Here is a 23,203-nt window from a genome sequence, read left to right as displayed (position 1 = left end):
GATTGATCAATTCTGGACATTTCACATAAATGGAATCATACTATATGTAGTCTTGTGACTGTCTTCTTTCACTTAGCATAATGTTTTCAAGAGTTGTTTATGTTACAGTATGTCTTAGTACTTCATTCCTTTTTAATACCAAATGATAACTTATTATATGACTATACCACATTTTATTTATGCAGTCATCAGTAGATGGATATTTGCTGTGCTTCCACTTTTTGGCTACTATGAATAACGCTGCTATGAATACTGGTATACAAGTTTTTATAGAGACGTTTGTTTTCATTTCTCTTAGTTTTATAACTATGAGTAGAAAAGCTTGGTCTTATGATAATCTATGTTGAACCTTCTGAGGAACTGCTAGACTGTTTTCATCATTGGCTGTGCGATTTCATAGTCCCACCAGTAAAGTCTGAGGGTTCCCATTTCTATATATCCATGGCAATATCTACTATTGTCAGTCTTTTTTACTACAGTCTTTTTACATATCCTAGCAGATATGAAGTGACAGGTATCTCACTGTGGTTTTAATTTGAATATCCCTGATACCTAATGATGCTGAGTACCTTTGTATGTGCTTATTTGGCTACTTGTATATCTTCTTTGAAACAAAGTCTGTTCAGATCTTTTGCCTACTATTTATTTTTTAATCCTCACCCAAGGATAAATATCCTCCATTGATTTTCAGATGGGGGGCGGGGGGACATCAATGCAAGAGAGACACATCAATTGGTTGCCTCCCGCATGACCCCAACCAGGGGCGGGAATCAAACTGCAACCAAGGTACATGCCCTTGACCAGAATTAAACCCATGACTCTTTAATCCATGGGTTGAACTCTAACCACTGAGCCAAACTGACCAGGGCTACCTACTTTTTAATTAGATTATTTGTCTCTCCACTGGAGTTCTAAGAGTTCTTTATATATTGTAGATATAAGTCCTTTGTCTAAGTTAAGATTTGAAAAAACTTTTCTCTTATTTTCTTGGTTGTCTTTTTATTTTCTTGCAGGTATCCCTTGAAGCACAAAAATTTATCATTTTTTAAAAGTATCAATTTATCTAGTTTTATTTTCATTGCTTATACTTTTGGTGCCATATCCAGTAGACCTTGCCTAACCCAAAGTTGGAAAGACTTATTCCTTTCTTCTAGAGTTTTATAGTTTTAGCTCTTACATTTATGTCTATGATCCACTTTTAGTTAATTCTGGTATAGGATGTGAGAAAAGGGTCCAACTTCATTCTTTGCATGTGGATATCCAATAGTCCCAGCACTATTTGTTGAAAAGATAATGTCACACCCTCCCCACACTTGAATTGCCTTGGTATATTTGTTGGAAATCTGACTATAAGTTTAAGGGTTTGTTTCTAAACTCTTGATTCTATTCCATTGATGTATATGTCTAACTTTATGCTAGTTCCACACTGTTTTGATTCAGACTGTAGCTTTGTAGTAAGTCTTGAAGTGAGAAAGTATGCGTCCTCTAACTTTGTTCTTCTTTTTCAAGATTCTTTTGGCCATTTTGGGCCCCCTGAATTTCCATATGAACTTTAGAATTGGATTATCAACTTGTACAAAGAAGGAAAAAGTCAGCTGGGGTTTTGTTAGGAATTATGGTGCATATGTAGATCAATTTGGGGATCACTGCTCTCTTAACAATCTTTTGGTTTTCTAATCCAGGAACATAAAATATCTTTTAGCTTATTTTGGTCTTTTTAAATTTCTTTCAACAATATTCTACAGTTCTTAGAGTACAAGTTTTATGTTTATTTTGTTACATTTATTTCTGAGTATGTTGTTCTTTTTCATGCTATGGTAAATGGAACTGTTTTCTAAGTTTTTTTCAGATTGTCCACTGTTAATGTATAGAAATAGAACTAATTTTTGTGTATTGGTCTTATATCCTGAAACCTTGCCAAAATTCTATTAGATGTAATAGGTTTTTTTTCCTATATACAAAATCAAATAGAGGTAGTTTTACTTCTTCTTTTCTAATCTAGATTCCTTTTGTTTCACTTTCTTGACTAATTTCCCTGGCTAGAACCTCCAACACAATGTTGAACAGAAGAAGTGAAAGTAGACATCCTTGTCTTCTTCCTGACCTTAGGAGGAAAAGCATTCAGTCTTTTACTATTAAGTACAATGTTAACTGTGGGTTTTTCATATGCTGTTTTTCAGGTAAATTCTCTCCTATTCCTAGTTTGTTGAATGTTTATCATGAAGAAGCACTGGATTTTGTTAAATGCTTCCTCTATATCTATTGAGATGATAATCTGATTTTTGTCTTTTATTCTACTGATATGGTATGTTAATTAATTTCTGATTTTAAACCAATCTTGCATTCCTGGAATAGACACCACTTGGTCATGGTGTGTGATCCCTTTTATATGTTGCAGGATCTGGTTTGTAAGTATATTGTTGAGAATTTTACATCAATAATTGTAAGAGATTGTGGTCTGTAGTTTTCTTTTCTTGTGATGTCTTTGTCTGACTTTGCTGCCAAGGTAATAATACTCTCAAAAAATGAGCCAGTCATGTGAAGCATTTTAATGCATTTTCTTATTCAATCCTCACGTTCAACTTATGAGATGGGTACTAATATTAGTCCCATTTATCAGATGAAAAAATGGAGTCTCAGGAATATTAACTTGCCCATGGTTACACAGCCAGTCAAGTGGTAGAGCCAGACCCAAACAGCCCTCACTCCTGACCCTATGCCCTTAATCACCAGGATGAACTTACTCCTACGTGCTAACTAATAAATCCCCATATAAATCAGCCACTAAACAGATTAGTGGCAGGTTAAATCTACACTAACCAGATTTTGTGACCTGGTCATAAAGGTCTTGTAACCTGCCCTAACTTAACAGCCTTCTGAATTCCACAGTGATACTAAGTATATTGTTTCACTTAAGTGAATCATTCAGGATTAACAATGTCATCTTAGAATAATCAGTGGTGGATAATAAGATGTTCAGACAGCTAAAACTGAACCCAGAGGCAGCCTGAGAAAAGTAATGCGCACCCATAAAGACCATTTAGAGACATCTCAAATAACCTTGTCAAATCAGGGAAGGGAGGATGGCAGGTTCAGTCACCACAATGACCAGATCGAGCTCAACAATCTTTTATAGCCACTGAATGGCCCATTTGGGCAGAATCATTGTTACATCGATATAAAATTACAAACTAAAACAAACTGTTCTCGTTCACATCTCAGGTACATGCTCAATTAAGGCTACAACAGAAAAGTATAAACATGACAGCACAGTGCTATTGGTTCTACCCTAAGTTCTGCTTCACCAGGTGGTTCCTCAAAATAAAATGTCCTAGTAGAAAACTTACTGAGCTCTTTGCCTCATTTTCTTATCCATGAAATTATCATTATTGCCCTCATTTCATTAGTATGTCATAAATGTAATAACAATGATAAGAATATGAGCAAGAACACCTTCCAGAGATAAAAGATGGAATTATTCTTACCAGCAACTTCCACTAATTCAAACATTTTTGAGAGCCTAATGTATGCCAGGTACTGTGCCTGGGACTAGAGCTATAGATATGCCAAAGCTAGGGAGCAACTGAGTCCAGAGAACCCAGTTCTGTCACAATCCAGAGGCAACGAAAAGTAGTGGTTAAGAACTCCGGCGCTGGAGCCAAAATGACGGTTCATATCTTGGCTCCAGATATTACTAGTTGTGTGACCCTGGGCAATTTACTTTACCTTTCTGGGCCTTGGTTTCCTCATCTGCGATATGGAAATAACAGTAGCTATTCTAAGATTTAGAACAAGGCTTAAATGAGTTGATGTTAAGTGTTTAGAACAGGAGTACCTGCAACACTGTAAGCACTGGATAAATATTATTGTTGTTGTTGTTGTTGTTGTTATTTTGACACCCTGTCACAAAGCCTGCCCTAGTCAGTCTAGGGCTTACAAAGATTCAGCCATCTCAAAGGGCCCTTATCCTAATGCTTATCATCATCCCACCTGGCAATTCCTTTCACCTAACAACTGTTCATGGTTGTTGTCTCAGGACACATGGGGACTGAGAGAATGCTTCCTAATACATGTGGCTTACTATCCAAGTAACCCAAATAGCATCTTTCATAATCAGGATCGTATCACCATTGCATTCTGTGTGTTGCTGTGAGACAGCAAATACAAAGGCACATCCGAGTACAGAGATTGCAGTAACAGTTGAATAAACATGCAATCCGATACCTCACATATGGCATGTCATCAGCCCTGATACCTTCTTCACAATCAAATATGTTTAAGGCTGTGGCTACTTTATAGGTACAAATGTCTTTATCAGGACATTAGTGTGCACCAAACCTCTCTCAATAAAAGCAGTCATAAAAAACAATCTCTTCTAAGCTGTCACGGAAGCTACTGTGTTTGTAACAGAACCATTCATCTAAGAGACAGTTGCCAAAGCCTGTCTCAACACAATAGCAAGCAAGTCACAGAGCACAGAGGCAGACCCAGGGAAGAGGGCAGACATGGAGTAAGTAATTAGGACCTTTGTAAATGGCTGGAAAAAAACTCAGCTTATTAACATATGTTAACTATTAGTCGATGCTGCAAAGCTTTGGGGTGATCAATTACATTCCCCCCAGAGCATTCTCTTTTAAGGTAGCCTACAAGTTCCCCTGGCCTTTGCAAAAGGAACAATGCCTATGGAAATTTTCAGCTAATGACCAATTTCACAGGCTTATAAGAAAAGCTTTAATTCTATAAAAAAAAATTTTTTTTTAAATAAACTGAATATCGTGGGCAGCAGGTTTCATTGTCACACCTTTCAGACTGTGTTCTAAAAAGCTATAGAGAAAGGAGTACACTGATACAGAAAGAGGCTTTAAAGAAATAATATCCATATGGGCTTTGAGGAACCAATTTGATTTTATTATTTACCTGAAAGTGAAGCATTTGAGAGAAGAGAAAGTGGGCAGACCAAATAATCTGCAATGTATGCAAGTAAATAACAAGCAAATGAAATATACCCTTGATTAAACCAAATGATTATAATCAAATGAAAATTTGTAGCACACCCATGATGTATCCAGAGTATTTTCACACATTGAAAAGCCACCTTCCTCCACCCAAAGACAATGTCAGGAATCTTACTTGCCAAAAATCTGTTACATAAAAAAAAAAAGTACCAACATTTTTTAAAGAGAGGTTCCCCCAACCCTCGCAAGTACAAGTTAAACGATAAACACTGGCTCAGCAGAGATGTAGCGTGTTAATTCCTGTTGATTCTGGTGTGACACTTTGCTGTAAGCATGAGGACACTGAAAGAATGGATTTGAGCTTTCCTCTATCTCTCCCATTCCCATTTTGATACATGAATGTCAGAATAAGCCACTGTTAATCTGGACAGCTGACTGACAGATCCAACTGGACAGGGCACCTGTTGAACTCCCGGACCAATGTCCTAAAACCTATAATAAGAACACCCTGTCCTGCTTCCCAGCCCCAGCACCACCACTCTCTGACCACCTGTCCCCCAAGATTGCTGCCCTGGCCGTCCATACATGGATGGGAGAGTTGGCTGGCATTGACTCCTCTCCCAACACCACCCTCCTGCCCACCACAGCACTGCAGCAGCTTCCCCTCCCCCATGAACCCCTGGTGAACACACCAAAGTGAACCCAGGCAATATGGTTTGCTTCTAAGTCTCGGTATTTTCCACATTTTTCTTTAATGAGTACTCTTTACTCAGAATCAGAGGAAAAAAATAAACTTTATATAATTATTTTCCCCTCCAATTCCAAAAGTAACATATGTTCACTATAAAAAACTCTATTAATACAGAAACATATAATAGAAAAGGAATGAGTTGCCTACAATGCCTGCAGCAACCACTATATCTACGTTGTAAATTCCGTCAGATTTTTTTCTATGATCTTAACCACACAATACATCTATATATTTAAATTTACCAAGTTGAAGGGTCTCTAAGATAGCACCTTTACTACAGAGGTCAACAAAACACTATCATCATCATCATAATTATTAAAATGACTATTCTAAGCACTTAATATCAAGGCAATGGGATACAAGTAAATAATAAAAAAAAATTAGAGACAAGCTTTCAAGTGAAATGCAAGGCCACCGCTATAGGGGAGCAAGAACTGAAGCTCTAGAAGTGGAAGTCAGGAGTCCAGGGCTGTGCAGAAACCCTGAAAGCGAGGGGGTGTGTGTGTGTGTGTGTAATGTCAGTTCAATCTGTCCCTTAACCAAACACCCTTTTATCTCAGCCAGGGAAGCTTAAGCCTAAGTGACAGTCCCAAAATAGTCTTTCCTACCTTTCCAACAGGCATGCCCTAAAAGGGCTTAACCTCACAAAAGCGTTCTTTTTAGAATTCAGTGCAAAGCACTTTCTCACATATAACTGTATTTTCTCTCAACACTGCTGAGAGGTAGGGAGAAATAGGTTGATTTCTTCACTCCATTCTACAGATGATGGTGACAACACACACAGAACTTATATGGCTGCCCAAAGATACTTCACAAATTGGTATAGTAGTTTTGGACCAGCCAAAGAGTTTGGGAGAAGGGAGGTAGGAAATGCCAAAATTTTATTCTACCCCACCATTCCGCCACCTGCTTTTCACGAGGTCCAGACCATTCACTTATATCAAACTCTTTCCATTCACACCCATGGGGTCATATCTGCCGCAAAGAAATTCCCCCAACACCTGGTTACTTTGGTATGTTTATTTACAAACTCACACTTCACTACTGTGAACTTCAACAAGAGTGACTGATCAACCCAATGCGGATGAGCCTCATGGTGTTTTACTTCCTCGTCTCCAGTGGCCATCGCCCACATTCATATCAGTTGTCCACATTTGTGGCCACACCTCGAAACTCATCACCTGAAACCTCTCCACCTCTAATCTCAGCCGCTGCCTCTCCCGTACATGACCACAACCTCCTGTCCTACGACTGCTCCTAACACTGCAGAGCCTCTGAGCAGCACACGTCATGACTTACCAGCCCCTCCAGCTTCACCTTGACCCTTTCCGTACCTAGACTGGTGCCACGAGGCACTCACTAGAAACTTAGTGCCTCAGGTCCCAAGCCTTGACAGTTGTCAAAATACGAATAAACCTTAATCCTCTGATAATCACATAACCATGACAATGGAGTCCCCCAAAAGTAACACTCTCCACCTTAAACAAAATTTAATTCCAAATGGATCATAGATGCAAATGTAAAAAAGAAAAACTATTACCTTTTGGAACAAAACACAGGAGAAAATCTTCTGACTCTAGGACTAGGCAATGAGTTCTTAGACTTCACACCAGAAGTACAATCCATAAAAGGGGAAATTAATAAATTAGATGTCATCAAAATTAAAAATTTTCACTCTATGTGAGTCCCTGTGAAGAAGATGAAAAGGTAAGTGACAGACAAGAAGAAAATATCTGTAAACTATGTGTGGGAGAAAGAACTTGCATCTAGAATAAAGAATTCCCAAAGCTCAACAGTAGAAGTATAAATAATTCAATTAGAACATTAGACAAACAGACATTTCACTGAAGAGAATATACAGATGGCAAATAAGCACATGAAAAGATGTTCAACATCATTAGTCATTAAGGAAACGTAAATTAAAACCACACGAGATATCACCTCACACCTATCAGAATGGATAAAATAAACTACAGTGACAATACCAAATGCTGATGAGGGTGCAGAATACAAAAAGGTACAGCTGCTCTGGAAAAGAATTGAGCAGTTAATAATAATAATAATAATAATAATAATAATAATAATAATAAAACCCTAAAGGCACAACTATGATATGACTTAGCAATTACACTCCTGGACATTTATCCCACAGAAATAAAAAGTTACATTGTCCGGCTGGTGTGGCTCAATGGACCCATACACCAGGAGGTTGCTGGTTCGATTCCCGGTCAGAGCACATGGCCAGGTTACAGGCTTGGTCCCCAGTAGAGGGCAGCCAATCGATGCTTCTCTCTCATTGACAGTTCTATCTCTCTCTCACTCTCTCCCTTTCTCTCTCTGAAATCAATAAAAAATATTTTTTTTAAAAGTTACAACATTAACACAAAACCCTGTAAGTAAATTCTCAGTGGTCAAAAAGTAGAATCAGCCCAGATGCCCTTGAGCAGGTCAAACACACTGCAGTACGTACATATCATGGACTATTACCCAACAATAAAAAGGAACTAACTACTGATACATGCAACAACCTGGACAAATCTCCAGAGAATTATGCTGAATGGAAGGAAAAAAGTCATCCCAAAAGGTTACATAATATATAATTCCATTATATAACATGTTTTAAATGACATTTAAGAAATATAGGATCAATTAATGGTTGCCAGGAGTTAGGAATAAGGTGGGGAGGGAGGCAGGATAGAGTTGGGTATGGTTATGATCTTGTTGTTGGGACTGTTTTATATTTTCACTGTGTGGTGGGTACCTGAACCAACACATGTGACACCATTGTACAGAACTTAATGCATACACACACACACACACACACACATACACACACACACACACACACATGAATACAAGCAGAATTAGGTAAAGTGAATAAGATTGGTGCACTGCTCAGCAATTCTTGTACTCACCCCGTCCATCCATATCCCACTTCCTCACAATATCTCTACTGGTACTCTACTTTTCTGAAACCCATAACCCACCCTGGCCCATGTGACTTTAGTCCTCATCTGAAGAAAGCAATCATTAGGCTCTTCCTGGACCCTCCACTGATCTGATTATGCATCAGAGTTTAAAAAAAAAAAAAGCTTCACTCCCTTTGAAGTCTCTTCTGGGTTTTCTCCCATCAGATATATCCTCAATTCATAAATTTTTCTCCACTACAAACTAAATGGCCAAGTCTCTCCCTTGTTCTAGACTAAGTCTTCCTTTAACTTTTTAGGCCCTTCAAGATGCCATTTTAGCCCTGGCCAGTTTGGCTCAGCAGTTGGAGCATGGGCCTGCGGTCCAGAGAAACCCGGCTTTGATTCCCACTAAGGGTGCATACCTCAGTTGTAGTTTGTCCCCGGCCCTGGTTGGTCGTGCAGGTGGCAGCCACTCAATGTGTCCCTTTCACGTCGATGTTTCTGTTTCTCCTTCCCTCCCACCCTCCTCTCTCTCTCTCTCTCTCTCTCTCTCCTTCCTTCCCTCCCTCCCTCCCTCCCGTCCTCCCTCCCTCTCCCTCCCAGTTTGTCTGAACAAAAAACTGGAAAAATGTCCTCTGGTGAGGATAAAAAAAAAAAGATGCCATTTCATGGCTCCTTCCCTGTGTGGCCAAATTTCTACGAAGAGTGGGCTATGGCCATGTTCCCTCTCAAAACAGAGGGGACATACACGGAATAATGTAATGCATTTTCTGCACTCAAACCCTGTGAGGACTGCTCCACATGTTGGCCTCATTCTCTGCTCATGTGTTTCTTTGACCAGTCTAAAAATGTGGTCCTGTTCTCCTGAACCCAGGCTATAGTCTAGCCCAGTGCCTCTCAAACTGGGCTGATCACCCAAACTGCCCATAGAGCTTTTATAAATATAGATTCCCAGGCCATACATACTTCCACAGATTCTGATTCAATCTGTTTGTGTCCAGTCTGTTTTGTCATTTTTTTTGTTGTTGTTAAGCTTCTCAAGAGCTTTTGCTGATGATGGTCAGGCTTGTGAACCACGGATGCATCTTCCTTCTAAAAAAGACAATCTCTTGACTCTTCCTCTGCTACAGAGGCACCATTTAAAATCTATGCCAATTTTATCAGGAGACACTGTAAGCCTGTATTTTGCAGGCCATTATCACCCACTCTCACAGCTTTAGGATCACTTCTCTGATGGTGAGACCCTAACTACCCATGCAATGTCAACAGGTCTTCTTCATCTGGATGGTGACTCAGTACTTCAAGCACATGACAAAACTCAACTCCTCACTTCTTTCCTCTCATCAAACCTGCTTCTCCTGTCTCCACTCCCCACTTCATTTAATGGTCCCACCATCCTCCTCCTCCCAATGACCCACAAGCAGAATGCTGAAATCATCTTCAGCTCCTCCTCCTCTTTCACAAACTGCATCCAGTCAGCCAGTCCTGTTGGTTCCATCTCTGAAACTTCCCCACCAACACTGCTAGTACCCTGGTTTAGGTCTCATCTTCTCCCACTGGACTACTGCAATAGCCATCTAACTTGTCTTCACGCCTTCAGAGCTGGCTTTTTAAAACACAGGCCAAGTCAGGGCTGTCTCCTAAAAAAAAAAAAAAAATGTAATGGCTTCCCTTTGTTCTCAGAATGAGCACCAGACACCAAGGGAAATATCAAGGCCCTCCAGGATACAGCAGCAGCCCACATTTCCAGGCTCATCTACCATCCCCTCCAGAATACACCCTCACTTCTGAGAGCACCAGAGCTCTGCCCTTTGAACTCTGTGCTTTTATCACACTGTTCCTTTAGTCTTGAATGCCTTTCCCTTCTTTCTCTATCCACAGTAGCAAGTCTGAATCTGGGTTCCAGAAATCACCTCGTTTTATGCAACAACTCTACAACTACATACAAATATGCATTTTTATGCGGAAAAGATCCATAACTTTCTACAAATTCTCAAACAGGTCTATACCCAAAGTAAGTTTAAAAAAGAAAAAAACACTTAGTGGTCTTTTCCCATTCAAAGTTAGCTCAGGTAAGTCTCTCTGCCCAACTCTCTTCCACTCCCTTGCATTCTTAAATACATGTACATTCCCCAATCATGAATAATCTCATTGCCCTACCACTAAGCTATATATATCTCTAGTCCAGAATATTCATCCTTAAATGACAGAATTGCTGTTAGTGTACTGATTGGCTTAGTTTCAAATGTCAGCTCCACCACTTATTTACTGTGTGACCATGAGCAAGTAACTTGACCGTGGTGTACCTCAGCTTTCTCAGCTGTAAATGGGGATAATTACAGTACCTATATCATTGGGTTGTTAGGAGGAAAAAACAAATAACATATTCTAAAGCAAAGAGAAAATGCCTAGCATATACAATTGATCAAATGGGTGTTATTTTCATTATTTTTTTAATCCGTTGTCTCCACTGCAGTCAAAGCACAGGGCAGGGCCTCAATGAATGATTTATGAACCCATGTCTTCTTCAGTCCCAGGGCTCATATACTGCCACAGCAAAACTGCTGGAAAGCACAGCCTGGTAATGATTTAACATCCTTTCTTCCTTCTCCCGTATGACCAATCCTTGTGCCATCCTAATTAGCTATTTTTTTTACCCGGATTGCACAAGGGCTCACACCTTGTGTATAAACCTCTGCATGGCCCCACACATTCAACTTCCCAATCAAAATGCTGATGACGTTGGCTTTGCTATTCTCACAGGAACCAAACTATTTCAAAATCCCTCATTACTCATCTGTGCTTAGATTCCAGAATTAACCCTTATTCTACTACTGTGCCTATTTGGGCAAAACTCTTTCCTACCTTTTGGCTAACGTTTTCCAACACACATAGCAAAAACCAGGGTTTCCTCTTTCTCAATCTGAAAATTGAGAGCAGTAAATACACAAACATCTTTCTCTTTTTCTTCCTCATTCTCTCTTTCTAGCCAGTTCCTCCAATAGTAGAAGCCCTGGGGCTTAGAGACTTACTTACTCACCTTCTTTTGTTTTAATCAATGATTCATGTACATATTCATATATTCAAGAAACATTACTGATTCATTTCATGTCCCACCAGACAGCAGGATGGGGTCCTGGTCTTACGGAGATTGCAGCCTGTTCTAAGGGTACAGCTCTCTGTGTTTCATACTTTTAGCCAATTCATTTGAAATAATGCCCTGGAACACAGGTCAGACCAAAAGAGGAAATCAAAGATGCCACATCATGTTCAGAAAGAACAACTTCAGCTCAGGCCCCAAGGGGCAGTTTCCCAAGGCCTAGAGATCCTACAGGGATCAGATTGTATAGCCATTTCCACATCAGGGCCTCTAGGGCCTCCACAGACATAGACCACCTTCCTGGCCCTCAAAGATAGGTTGTGAGAATCCACTGTCTTACATAGGAACAATCCTGCATTCCTTTGCCCAATTCTCCAGATCAGATTTCAGTCCTTTGCCTACACTGAATAACTAGTGCACACTCACATCTGCTGTGGGCACGCATTCTGATGTCCCTTGTGTATTCTGCCACCACCTCAATAAAACAGCCCCTTCCCCTCTTCTGTGTTGTGCTTGCATAAAGTAAGCAAAAGGGCAATTCCAAGTCCTGTGCTTCTCTGGCTAGCAGGTCTCAGGGCAGCAAGTGGAAAAGGCTGGCCTAGAGATGTCTTCCTCGCCAGCTTCTGTAGTCCTCACAACTCAACTCTCTAGGGCTAACCAGTAGGGCTGGCATCCCAGCAAGAAAGGGGGCATCCCTGGAGCTGTGCTAAGCATGGACCCTGAAAAAGGAGAAAGGCATTGTCCAGCAATCGTCTGCCCAGGTTGCCTGCAGGATCCTAGGACACCAGAATCTTCCAGACATCTTCCTGGACACCACCAGGGCCAGCCTTGTGATCTAGGATCCTCCTGCTGTGTTATATGAGAAGCTTTCTTCCTGCCAGCATTGGGCCAAGTGCCCTTGACATCAGTGGCCAAGAGAACAGGCTGCAAAAGGCTAAGTAGAAGGTGACCATCTTCAAAGGGCTCTCAGACTTCCCAGAAAGCTCTGGCACAGGGCCCTGACCTCAGGTCAGTGCTTCCTGCAAATGAACTTGTGATGGCTCCATGAGGGCAGGAACCATGTCTGTCTAGCTGACTGCTATACTCTTGACAACCTCTAGCACTGGGCTGAATTATGGGTGGCACTCAGTATTTACTTGCTGAATTAATGTTTAATTACCTCCACTAAGAAAGGATGAAAACACAGTGGAAAGAGCCCAGGTTTTAGAGTCAGATAGACCTGAAGTTGCAACTTTCCAGCTCTACCATCTATACTGGTCATGTGCAAACCACTTTACCCCTCTTAGCTTCAGCTTCCTCGTCAACAAGGTGGGGATCATTACCCACCTTCAAATGTTGTTGGGAGCATTAGATGAAAATTATATGTAAAGCCATTAATCTAGCCTGTGGCAAAGATTACTTTTTGTTTTAAGTTCATAAACACTCTTATAGCTCTCACTGTGTACCGGACACTATTCAAACATGGTACGGGAGATCCTAGATCACAATTAGTTTTAATTCTTATAATGATCCACTGAAACAGGCTCTATTTAAATCCCCTTTGCAATTGAGGAAATGGAGGCACACAAAAGAAAACCAACTTGCCCAAAGTCTGGTATCAACAAATGGCAGGGCCAGGATTCATATCAACTTCAAAGTCCAAGACTTGAAGTGCTACACTTTCCTGTCTCTAAAGCAAGCAATCAGTGAATGTTATCTCTGGTCCCTACCTTAGTTTGATTATGAGATATATGTGACTACATAGCCAAACCAGGGTTTTCAGTTGCCACAGACACACATTCAAGCATTCTCATGGTTCACTGTCTTGTTCTGTCTTGTTTTAAACTAAGGTCTGTCTCTATGAAATTCAATTCCAGAGAAGTTTGCTGATCAAGAATTTTCTCCCATCCTGTCCTCCTGTTATCTCCTCCATAACTTTCTACCAGAAAGAGAGACATAAAGCTAGGTAAAAGAAAAGGAAATATACGATTCAATACCCCTACCCCAATCAAACAATTTAATTAAAAAATGGGCAAAGGAACAGAACAGACACTTCTCCAAAGAAGACATACAGATGGCCAATAGACATATGAAAAGATGCTCAGCATCACTAATTGTCAGAAAAATACATTAAAACCACAATGATACATTAAACCAAATGTATCATTTGGTGAGGGGGCGCTATCCATCAACCAAAAATACATTAAAATCACACCTGTTGAATGGCTATCATCAATAAATCAACAAACAAGTGTTGATGAGAATGTGGAGAAAAGGGAACCCTAATGCACTTTTTTGGGAATGCAGACTGGTGCAGCCACTGTGAAAAACAGTATGGAGTTACTTCAAAAAATTAAAAATGGAATTAGTGACATCACAATGAGCTCTACAAATGCTCAGAAATATCAGAATAACCCCCTCAAGTCAAAAACACTTGGTATTTCACTAAAAGGCATTAAATTACTTTTATTTTACTCCATGGAATCCAAAATGCTTTTAATGTTTTCATTTTCAAAATGCTTGAGAGAGAAAGTATGCGCTCTGGACCTTAAGAAACCTCGACTCCTGGTCTGGTTTGTGTCCTGATTCACTTATGGTAAGATGGGGAACAGGCCACAAGCCAAGGAACAGTAGCTCTGGCCCACACCACTCACATGACTCAATCCCCCAGTGGCTGGGGCCTCATTGGAGGCTCCTAACTCAAACTTTTCTTATCCTCCAAGTCACGAGGAGGTCATAGGCAGATCCAGGGCACCTAAGGCAGTTCCTCTTAAGGGTTCCAGTCTCCATCTCCCATGGCCTGGCTAACTACCATATTCCTTCCAAAGGAGAAGTAGAAGCAAAGCTCCTCCATGTTGCAAGATAGTTCAGGGGGGTGTTTTCTCCTCAGTACAGTGGGGTGGGATGACTTCAGAGCCACTGAAGCAAATGCATCTCATACACCCCCAAATCAGGACACAACCCTACAGTTATAATTCCTAAGGCTGCTGGTTCAAAAAAATGGCCCCATTTTTAAATCAGGTTGGTCACCAACACAGTAAATGTAAGGCTGATTTAAGGGGTGGGGGTGAAGGGGCGCTATCCATCAAGAGCATGTGCTCTCAGTATCTGACGACTGTGGGTATTAAAGACATGCTCCCACCATGTTTGTCAAGGAACTGATCACTCTTACTGAGGTACAAGTCGCAAAATCACAGCACCATAAGATGGAAAAGTCCCAAGGACCCATGAACATCCTCTACTTTACCCTCTTTTTTTAACAGGGGAGAAAAACTGAGACACAGACCAAAGGCAGGACTGTTTGAATTCACTGTTGGTAGATGACTCAACTCCAAAGCTTCTCATAGTTCTCTTTCCTGGCTAGCTGCCCCTGACATCCAATTACCAACAAGAGCTCTTACACAATTATTTTCACACAAAAAAGCATATTTATGATGAAGTTATCAGCAACTTGGTTAAATCTACCATGGCTGCTACCTAAAAAGAACACTCAAAGGAGAAAACAAAACTGAAGTTGAAAAGAGAAAGGTTTGCTTTGAATTATGTTCTCAGCCCTGAAATCTGAAGGCACAGTGCCTTTCCCAGTGTTCCCTGTGAGAAATAAAGGCCTGTAGTCGTTATCCACCAGGATTTCCAATACTAGGCCGTATTTTAAGTTACAACCATTTCTGGGTAAACAAATGGGAGTTGTACAAGGCAAAGTGGCCTGAAGCCACCTTCACAACTCATATTAAAATCAGTCTTAAAGAAGGCTTGAAGATTAAAGTGCTTTTCTCTGCCCTTAAAATGGGAAGGTGTCATTTTTAGGTATGAATACAAGACCCTGAAAACAAATAGCCAGGCTGAGGACGAGTAGATCAGGAAAGATACAAACACACAGAAAATCAAAGGCCCCAAAACTTTCTACCCACAGCGGCTAAGATGTTTCATCCTGAGTCCATTTCAGCAGACCCAAAGCTTCTCTGGCTACAAAAGATTATATGAGAGCATAAAACAGATGCTGAAGGTTTGGGTTCTCTCCTCAACCCCCACCTGTGTGTGTGTGACACTGACAGGCTTAGAGACTCCAGTGTTGCAGAAAGCAAAATTTTCCTTGTTTCCATTACATCATCCAAGTTGGAGAGGGGAGGGTGGGTTGGGAGGGCACAGCTGGTGGCAGCTGCACCACCATCTGCTTTCTCCTTAGCAGTGTGTGCTAGTTCGAGTTGCAGCCTCCTACGGCTCCTGATAGAGGAGGCACAGTATTAAAGGTACAACGCCCTATTATGGAAAAGCTTTCAAATTATTGACAAATATATCACTCTTGTTATAAGTTAGCCTCATACAGGTTGCTAAACCAGTCCTCTTTCGAGTTTAGGTTATTTGTTGGCACCTCTTTAGACTAAGCTATAGTGCAGACTCAGTCAACTCAATGTGCCCAATTAGACAAGCAGAATGTACAAGCAACCACCTGCCATCTGCTTCTGAAGAGGTAAGCAGCCAAAAAGCATTAGTGGAAGGACTGGGGAATGCCCAAACCTAATGCACAAGCTCCAGACTTTGGCACCCCAAGCCATCTGGTCAAGCAGTCTTGCCTTCTTGGACACTCATGGAGTTTCCTTCAGAACACACTGCTTGGCATCCCCTTCAAGAAGGGGAGAGGGGTGAGAATAGCCTGGGAGGAGAGGTTAATACCGTGTTTGCCATTCAACTGAAAACTGGCAGCAAAGTAATACGGGGTGGTTTAAGGACCTGATTAAGCCACGCACATATTTTATGTAGCCTATACAAGGTTATGTTAAAAAAAAGTGCTGACTTTTAAAAAATGAGATTTCCTATATAAATACCTAGATTGCTAGCTCTTGTTGGGAAAAAAAAAAAAATCAAGAGATGTGATAGCAACAGGCCCCCATTTCAGTTATCTGGAGCTAAGCAGCTGCACTTCCTTTCAACTGGGCATGCACTCTGAAAAACCAGTCCACACACTGGAGTCTGCAAATGCCACTGCAACTGTCTATGTTCCTACCTGGACCTAGAGAGCTTCTGATATAATGCCACTGGGTTTGGAGATGAAACCCCCAGGGAATGATTTCCCAATGGTCCTTTGTTGACTCTCGTTAGTTGAGATTTAGTCCGTGGATGGCCAACTAAAATTCTACAAAGATCATTCAATACAATGTAATGAATACAGATCTAAGTAGAAGGCTAGCTATAATGATCCTTTCCTACAAAAGCAGGTCGCAGTGTTTCAAAGGAGCATTCCTGACCACTTACCATACATCTTGCCTTCATCTGATAAGATGATTTTCCTCCTCCCACATGGTGGGTAGATAGCCAAGGCTTCCTGAAAGCTCTGCTCAATGTCAGGACTCCAGACCCCTTCCGCATCATTGTCAATTGGCTTATCTGCAGAGTCACTCATCCTTTCCATGTTTTCGGCAGGGCTCTCGCTGCCGCTCCAGCTGCTGGGCTCAATTTTGGCGGTTGGATTTTCCAAGCCGAAGCTTGGAGCCTTTTCAAGAAAATAAACCTGAGAAAAAAATGAAAAGATAGTGTGATAAAGATGAGGTAAACCACCAATACACTGCTTTTGCTAATTTCATTGCACATTCTTCAGTTAGCAGCTTTGCTTGGAGAATAACTTCTAGCAGAGAATATGTAATTTTGAGATCCAAGTGGCTTTTTTTCCTTTATGTATTCATGTTAGGCACTCAATACAGAACTCTCATGGCAGACAGCAGCTGTATAATCTTCGCAGATGAGAGGAAGTTTTCATCCGAGAATAGTATTCACTTTGACTTGCAAGTTCACAGCGAACCATGCAAAACCATTTATTAAGCATCTACTGTCTACCAGGAACACTTTGCTTAATGATAATCAAATATCCTTAGCAGAACAATTTTGTTTAAAAGGAATAAAGTAAAATAAAAGATATCTGCCTCACTGTGTCAAGTGACGTGATAATTCTGAAATGGTAACCCATCCCAGTATTTCTCACCAAGATCACCAAGATGCAAGATGGTGGCAGGATGGAAGAAGGAAGGCGATTATTTTGCTATCACAAATACTCACTCTACTAAGAAAGCAATGACAGCTGACTTGGATCTGCTAGTCCACAGTATTTCTCTGTGGGACTTTGATCCTGTACAGTCAGGTCACTTTGCCCCTCTTGGCTTCTAGATTATAACCTAGAAGCAGAGACCAAGTTGTCCCCATTCCTGCCTTCCCTGCCACAGCTACAGGTGGCCAGCACATTTGCAGAAAAAAATGTTTTACACCTATATGGGCACTTCATCTGTAGCTTACTTGGAATTCATGATCATAAGAAAACCACAGGGGAAACTTTCATTTATTTCTCTGTAGCACTAAAGATTACAGAACCAAAAGAAATCTTCCTCAAAGCTTCATTCTCCCTAAATTATGCATGAAACCTATGGTCTTAAAGGGATTAGCTTTCCAAACGAATGTCAAACTGGCACAAACACCAAAGTGAAAATGATCTAATCCAGTACCCCCTGCTGTCCACACTCTAACATATCAATATTCCTTTGTTGAAAAGGCATCAGATCATTAACTGAAAGGCTTCCCCAAAAAGGGGAGAATTGCTCCTGGGAACTGATCTAAGAGGGGAGATGGCAGGGCCTTAGTAGAGAGAGCTTAGTGGGACCACTATTCCCTTCCTTCTGCCCCAGTCAAATCCATGCAACATTACAACACAGGCAGCCAGGAGGGGAGCAGGTGCTGGAGACCCCACCAAGCACCAGGGACGGCTCAGTGCTCCAGGGCAGTCACCTGAGAGCAAGCAGCCTGTCTTCTTTCCTTCTCCCTCCCAATTGTATCTGTTTCCCTTGCCCTCCCCCACCAGTGTATATCAACAGATCCCAGGTGCAGAAACTCTGAGGCACATGAACATTACACAATTAATGGTACAGCTCGTGGGTAATTTTGGCTTGGTACCCGGACAGCTTTTTAGATTTGGCAGCACCTGGATAAAAGAAACCCCCAGGTTGTCTGCCTTTAAATGCTGCCACAGATCCATCATTCAAAGAACTTGTCAGCAAAATATTTACTACTTCTTACCAACACATGTACATTGACACAGGATTTTAAAAACTGCCAAATGTTGAGGTATAAATTATGCCACAAGAAAGGGTTTTGTGATTAACCCCCAGATGAACTCTGCAATGCCTGCAGTGTGGGCCTTTTGAATTCTCAAATTATTACATTTTTTTGTTGGAATCTAAGAATCTTATAAAATTCAAGCTGAGCTGTACACTCCCCTAGAGTCTGTTCTAGCTCCAAATCGGTTTATTGGAGAAATTATGAGAATACGCATGAATGCTTTGAGCAGTGGTTAGTCCACTGTCTCCCTCTTCACCTTACCCCCAAAAAACTAAACAGACATACAAAGACACAGGCCAGTCCTGGAGCTCTGGGCAGCTCAGAGCAGTATGAATTCACTCCAGGGAGCCACATTTTAAGAAAAACAGTGGATGTGCCCAGCATGCAACCACTATGGTAGAAGGGCGGAACCCAGGACAGTGGGGGCCAGCTGAAGGGACTGGGGGAGCTTTATTTAGCTAAAAAAGAAACATTACCTTATAACTGAGATCCTCAGAGTCTTCAGACCAAAACACACCAACACTCTCTTAATGCAATGCTTGAAGTCCCCTCTAACACTTCTCAACTGGTCATAGTCTATACTTAACACTACCAATGACAAGGAATGCACTACCTCCCCAAAACCACCTCCTCTGTACTGACAGGTTGAAATTCTGCCATCTATTAGGCTAAAACCCATGTCCACATTAACTTCTATACTAACCCATCCCTTGCAGAAGCAAAATTCCCACCGAACCCATTTATATGTGACAGGAGCAGCCCCTGGGCTTCTGATTGTATTCCAGACCAGACATAATTCACATCATACCTGGCTCAGCCCTCATAAACACATGCCAGTTTGTCCACAAACCCGCAGTAAACAGCACTCAGATTAACTAGGATCCACAAGACCTCTAGGCTCCTGAATTCCCTTCTCTAGTACTATAGGAGCTAAAAGCAGGCAAGTATATTTGTTCCTGTTAAATCCCATTATTTTAGCCTAAACCCATGGCTCAAAGCTGGTAAGTACTTTTTGAATCATAATTTCCAAGCTTAGTGTTCTTAGACACTGAACATCCTCTGAAGAGCTGTCTGTTGCATGGAGGGGGTATTGACCCATTCTGTGGAAGTTCCAAGATGATTCTGGCTCAACATGAGAGAAAAGTTCCTGTTAGTTGAACTGTTCAACAAGGGGTGAGCTGCCTTAAAGTCAGACACCAGAGTCTTGCAGACAACCCCTCATAATTATCTCTACAGCTAGGAGTCACATGCCCTTGGTTGTTTGGGGAATGCAGTATTAGCAATAACTGATCCATCCACTCAGTAAAACTGTTCTAAATGCTCACATGTTTTTATTGATTTACTGCAAAGGGAAGAACTCTGTATCCAGGCTCTTGCAATTTGGTCAACGGGAGCTCAGCAGGATGGAATTACCTACTCTGGACAAGGGCCAGGACACAACCCCAGAAGCTACCAGATACATAATCCACAGAGTTATACAGGCCCTTGGTTTTACAACCCAATTGTAAGATGAGGCCCTGTATGGGCAGAGAGTTTCCAATCACAAGACTGGGGCTGGCTGAGAAAAGCTCCCTGTACTGGATACTGAAATAACCATTCTGGCATTCTATCTCTCAGGTCCCTTCCAGCCCAGCTCAAAATCCACCTCATCCTGGAAACCATCCTTATAGCTAGTGGCTCAGAGTATCAGCCCCACATTAGGACTGTCTTGAAAATGTGTGACATTGGTTAACTACGACCCAATACATAGCAAGAAGCACCTGTTTAGTAAACAACAATAAGATAGAATCAAGTGAATTATGCATAGAATATCTGTGCCGCCCTGGCCAGTTTGGCTCAGCGGTTAGAGCGTCGGCCTGTGGTCCAGAGAGACCCAGGTTCAGTTTCCGCTAAGGGCCCATACCTCAGTTGCAGTTTGTCCCCAGCCCTGGTTGGGTCATGCGAGTGGCAGCCAATCGGTGTGTACCTTTCACGTCAATGTTTCTCTCTCTCTCTTCTCTCTCTCTATCTCTCCCACTCTATCTGAACAAAAAATGGAAAAATGTCCTCGGATGAGGATGTAAAAAAAAGAAGAAGAAAATCTGTGCCTGTAGACTGATGTCTTCATCTCTTCATCCCTCCTTTGAGCAAGGAAGTTAACTTTCACTCAATTCAGTAAATAAAGAACAACAAAGAATTGGAAAGGGGCATAATATTGAGGCTCAAACGGATCTGGATTCCAAACCTGGCTTACCCACTAGCCATGCAGTCCAGAATGAAGTAGTTAATTTTCAGAAGCTCAGGTTTTATTTGTAAAATGGAGATAATAAATTAAATTCAATCCCAATACAGACAAATCACTATGGGGCGGAGGGACTCTATCTGACAGGGTTGCTATAAAGATCTAGAGATAATGAATGAAGGTGCTCTGTCATCAGTAAAACCATGACCAGATGTTCATTTGTTTTCAAGTTCATTCTCTCTAGACAGTGGTATATACTTTGTGGTGCCCAGATACTGACTGATAATGGCATGGTGAAGAAATGCCATTTCCTAATAGTTCCCTTCTTAGCAGTTCCCTTTGGGAAGTAAATTTACAAAGGGTCCTCTTTTTTAAGGTCTTCAGATGACTAAATAAAAAATTTAAATTTGTTAACAAACTCCTTTATGTCTAATATTTATATACATCCAAGCTTATGTTCACAGGTTCAATAATTTTCATATTCTTCTGGGAAGTTTGTTCAAGCGAACCATCCCAAACCTAAATGAATGCCTAAAAGGGAAGGCAGAGGGAACTCTTTGCTGCCAAAAATCTACTGTATATCATGTAGGCCCTGTGTGCCTCAGTGTCCATCATTAACACTTTTCTATAAGTTCCTGTTTTTTTTCTGAAACTCTTCCTAGCCACACCATAATAAACTCCAAAAAGAACTGTTAACAGGGGCCCATATATTCCTGCTAACTGCCCCAAAAGCCACACTTCCTAAATAGATCATTCTTTTACACTTATCCACTGACACTCCAAAAAGAGCAACATGAGTACAGTGGAATGACATCATATGTATACTTGACCAATCCACATTTTAATATAAGAGCCTGAGGAAAGAAAGGGGTGAGAGAGTCAAATAGGTGCTTCTGACACCACCTCTATTCACGGAACGTATGCACAAGGGATATGACAGAGGACGCAGGAATTGCTGCTCCCATCATGTTAATTCCTGTGGGTCCCTCATAATGCAAGCATCTCATCCACTGATGGGCGCTTTAAGAGCTCTTAAATAAAAGGGTTAGTTTCAACTAACCCTCATGATTCATGAAATGCCACTGAACATGAAGGTCACATAAAAAGTCCATACGTCTTGTTTTAGCCAATGCCTTAATACTCTATGAGGCAAAAGGAAAGGAGCTAGACTAGGAGTTAGGACTCTGTCTCTACCCGAGTAACCCAGGACCACAAGGTACTTTTACCCCCTGTGTGCCTCAGTTTCCATCATTAATACTGAAGGAGGCCATCTTACTCATCTCCTTGTGGTTTCATATACTCAACTTGTAATAGAACTCAGGAAGTTGGTTTATTATTGCCACCCCCCATTCCTGAGGGCAGGGACTGTTACACTCACCACAGTGCCCCCAGTGCTAGCACAGCACCTGGTATAATAAATATTCAAAGTAAGAAAGAAGGAATAAACCTACAGCCATGACATGAATATTCTTTGATAACATGACTAAACTTATCGAGCTTTACCCTGTCTCTGGCCAAGGTTCCACTGGGTAGTTAGAGCCCAAAGGAAATCCCCAATTAGGAAGATATAAGAGGAAAGACTTAAGTCTGACACAGGTTAGATAACCAAGTGTTGGCTGTCTTTATTTTCTTCTTTATTAATCATGATTATTAACAACCGATAGTCCTTCAGTGTTAAAGGGACAAATATGGTTTGGGTCCTCTAACAGGTAAACTACTTCTACCACAAACAGGCCGTATTTTGAGTGGAATGGTAATTTTTGAGATGCAATATTTTGCCTTTGCTTTCCCTTTTCTTTTGGCCACCACAGAAAACAAAAACCAGAAGATGACAGTTTTAAGAGAAGTCATACAGGAGGAAAATTGGTGAGGTGTAAAGACCAGAAACCAAAGAGGTGGCCAAGGAAGAAATTCATAAAAGTTAAAAAAAAAAAAATGGTAGCCAAGCAAATCTGAGTGAGTAGGTGAGTGAAAAAGGCAACATATAGAGAGTTGAACTGAGAGCAAAGCTAAGAAAAAAGATTTCTGAGCACTCAGGAGAAGGTGAAAACAGGCACAGGTGGAAGCCACTTTAGGGTTTAAAGAAAGAATAACATGGTTAGAATGATATTTGTAGGAGACAACTCAACCAAGCATTTGATAGTTTGAACTTCACTGTGATCTTAGTGAAGGCCCAAGTTTTTCTCC

At 41.1% G+C, this 23,203-nt stretch overlaps 1 protein-coding gene across 3 annotated transcripts in view; it reads right to left on the bottom strand.

Annotated features, from left to right (window-relative positions):
• Nucleotides 1–23,203, bottom strand: part of TEAD1 (TEA domain transcription factor 1) — a 251,112-nt gene that overhangs the window by 158,035 nt on the left and 69,874 nt on the right. For all 3 annotated transcript variants that reach the window (XM_036258524.1, XM_036258526.1, XM_036258525.1), the window contains exon 2: nt 16,948–17,203. In XM_036258524.1, coding sequence (XP_036114417.1) covers nt 16,948–17,104 — 157 coding nt within the window. In that variant the 5' untranslated portion in view covers nt 17,105–17,203. The remainder of the gene's footprint in view (nt 1–16,947; nt 17,204–23,203) is intronic.

Source organism: Molossus molossus, unplaced genomic scaffold (assembly GCF_014108415.1).
Source record: "Molossus molossus isolate mMolMol1 unplaced genomic scaffold, mMolMol1.p scaffold_m16_p_13, whole genome shotgun sequence".
In the NCBI taxonomy this organism is placed as follows: Eukaryota; Metazoa; Chordata; class Mammalia; order Chiroptera; family Molossidae; genus Molossus; species Molossus molossus.
This window is presented reverse-complemented; position numbering and strand designations above follow the sequence as displayed.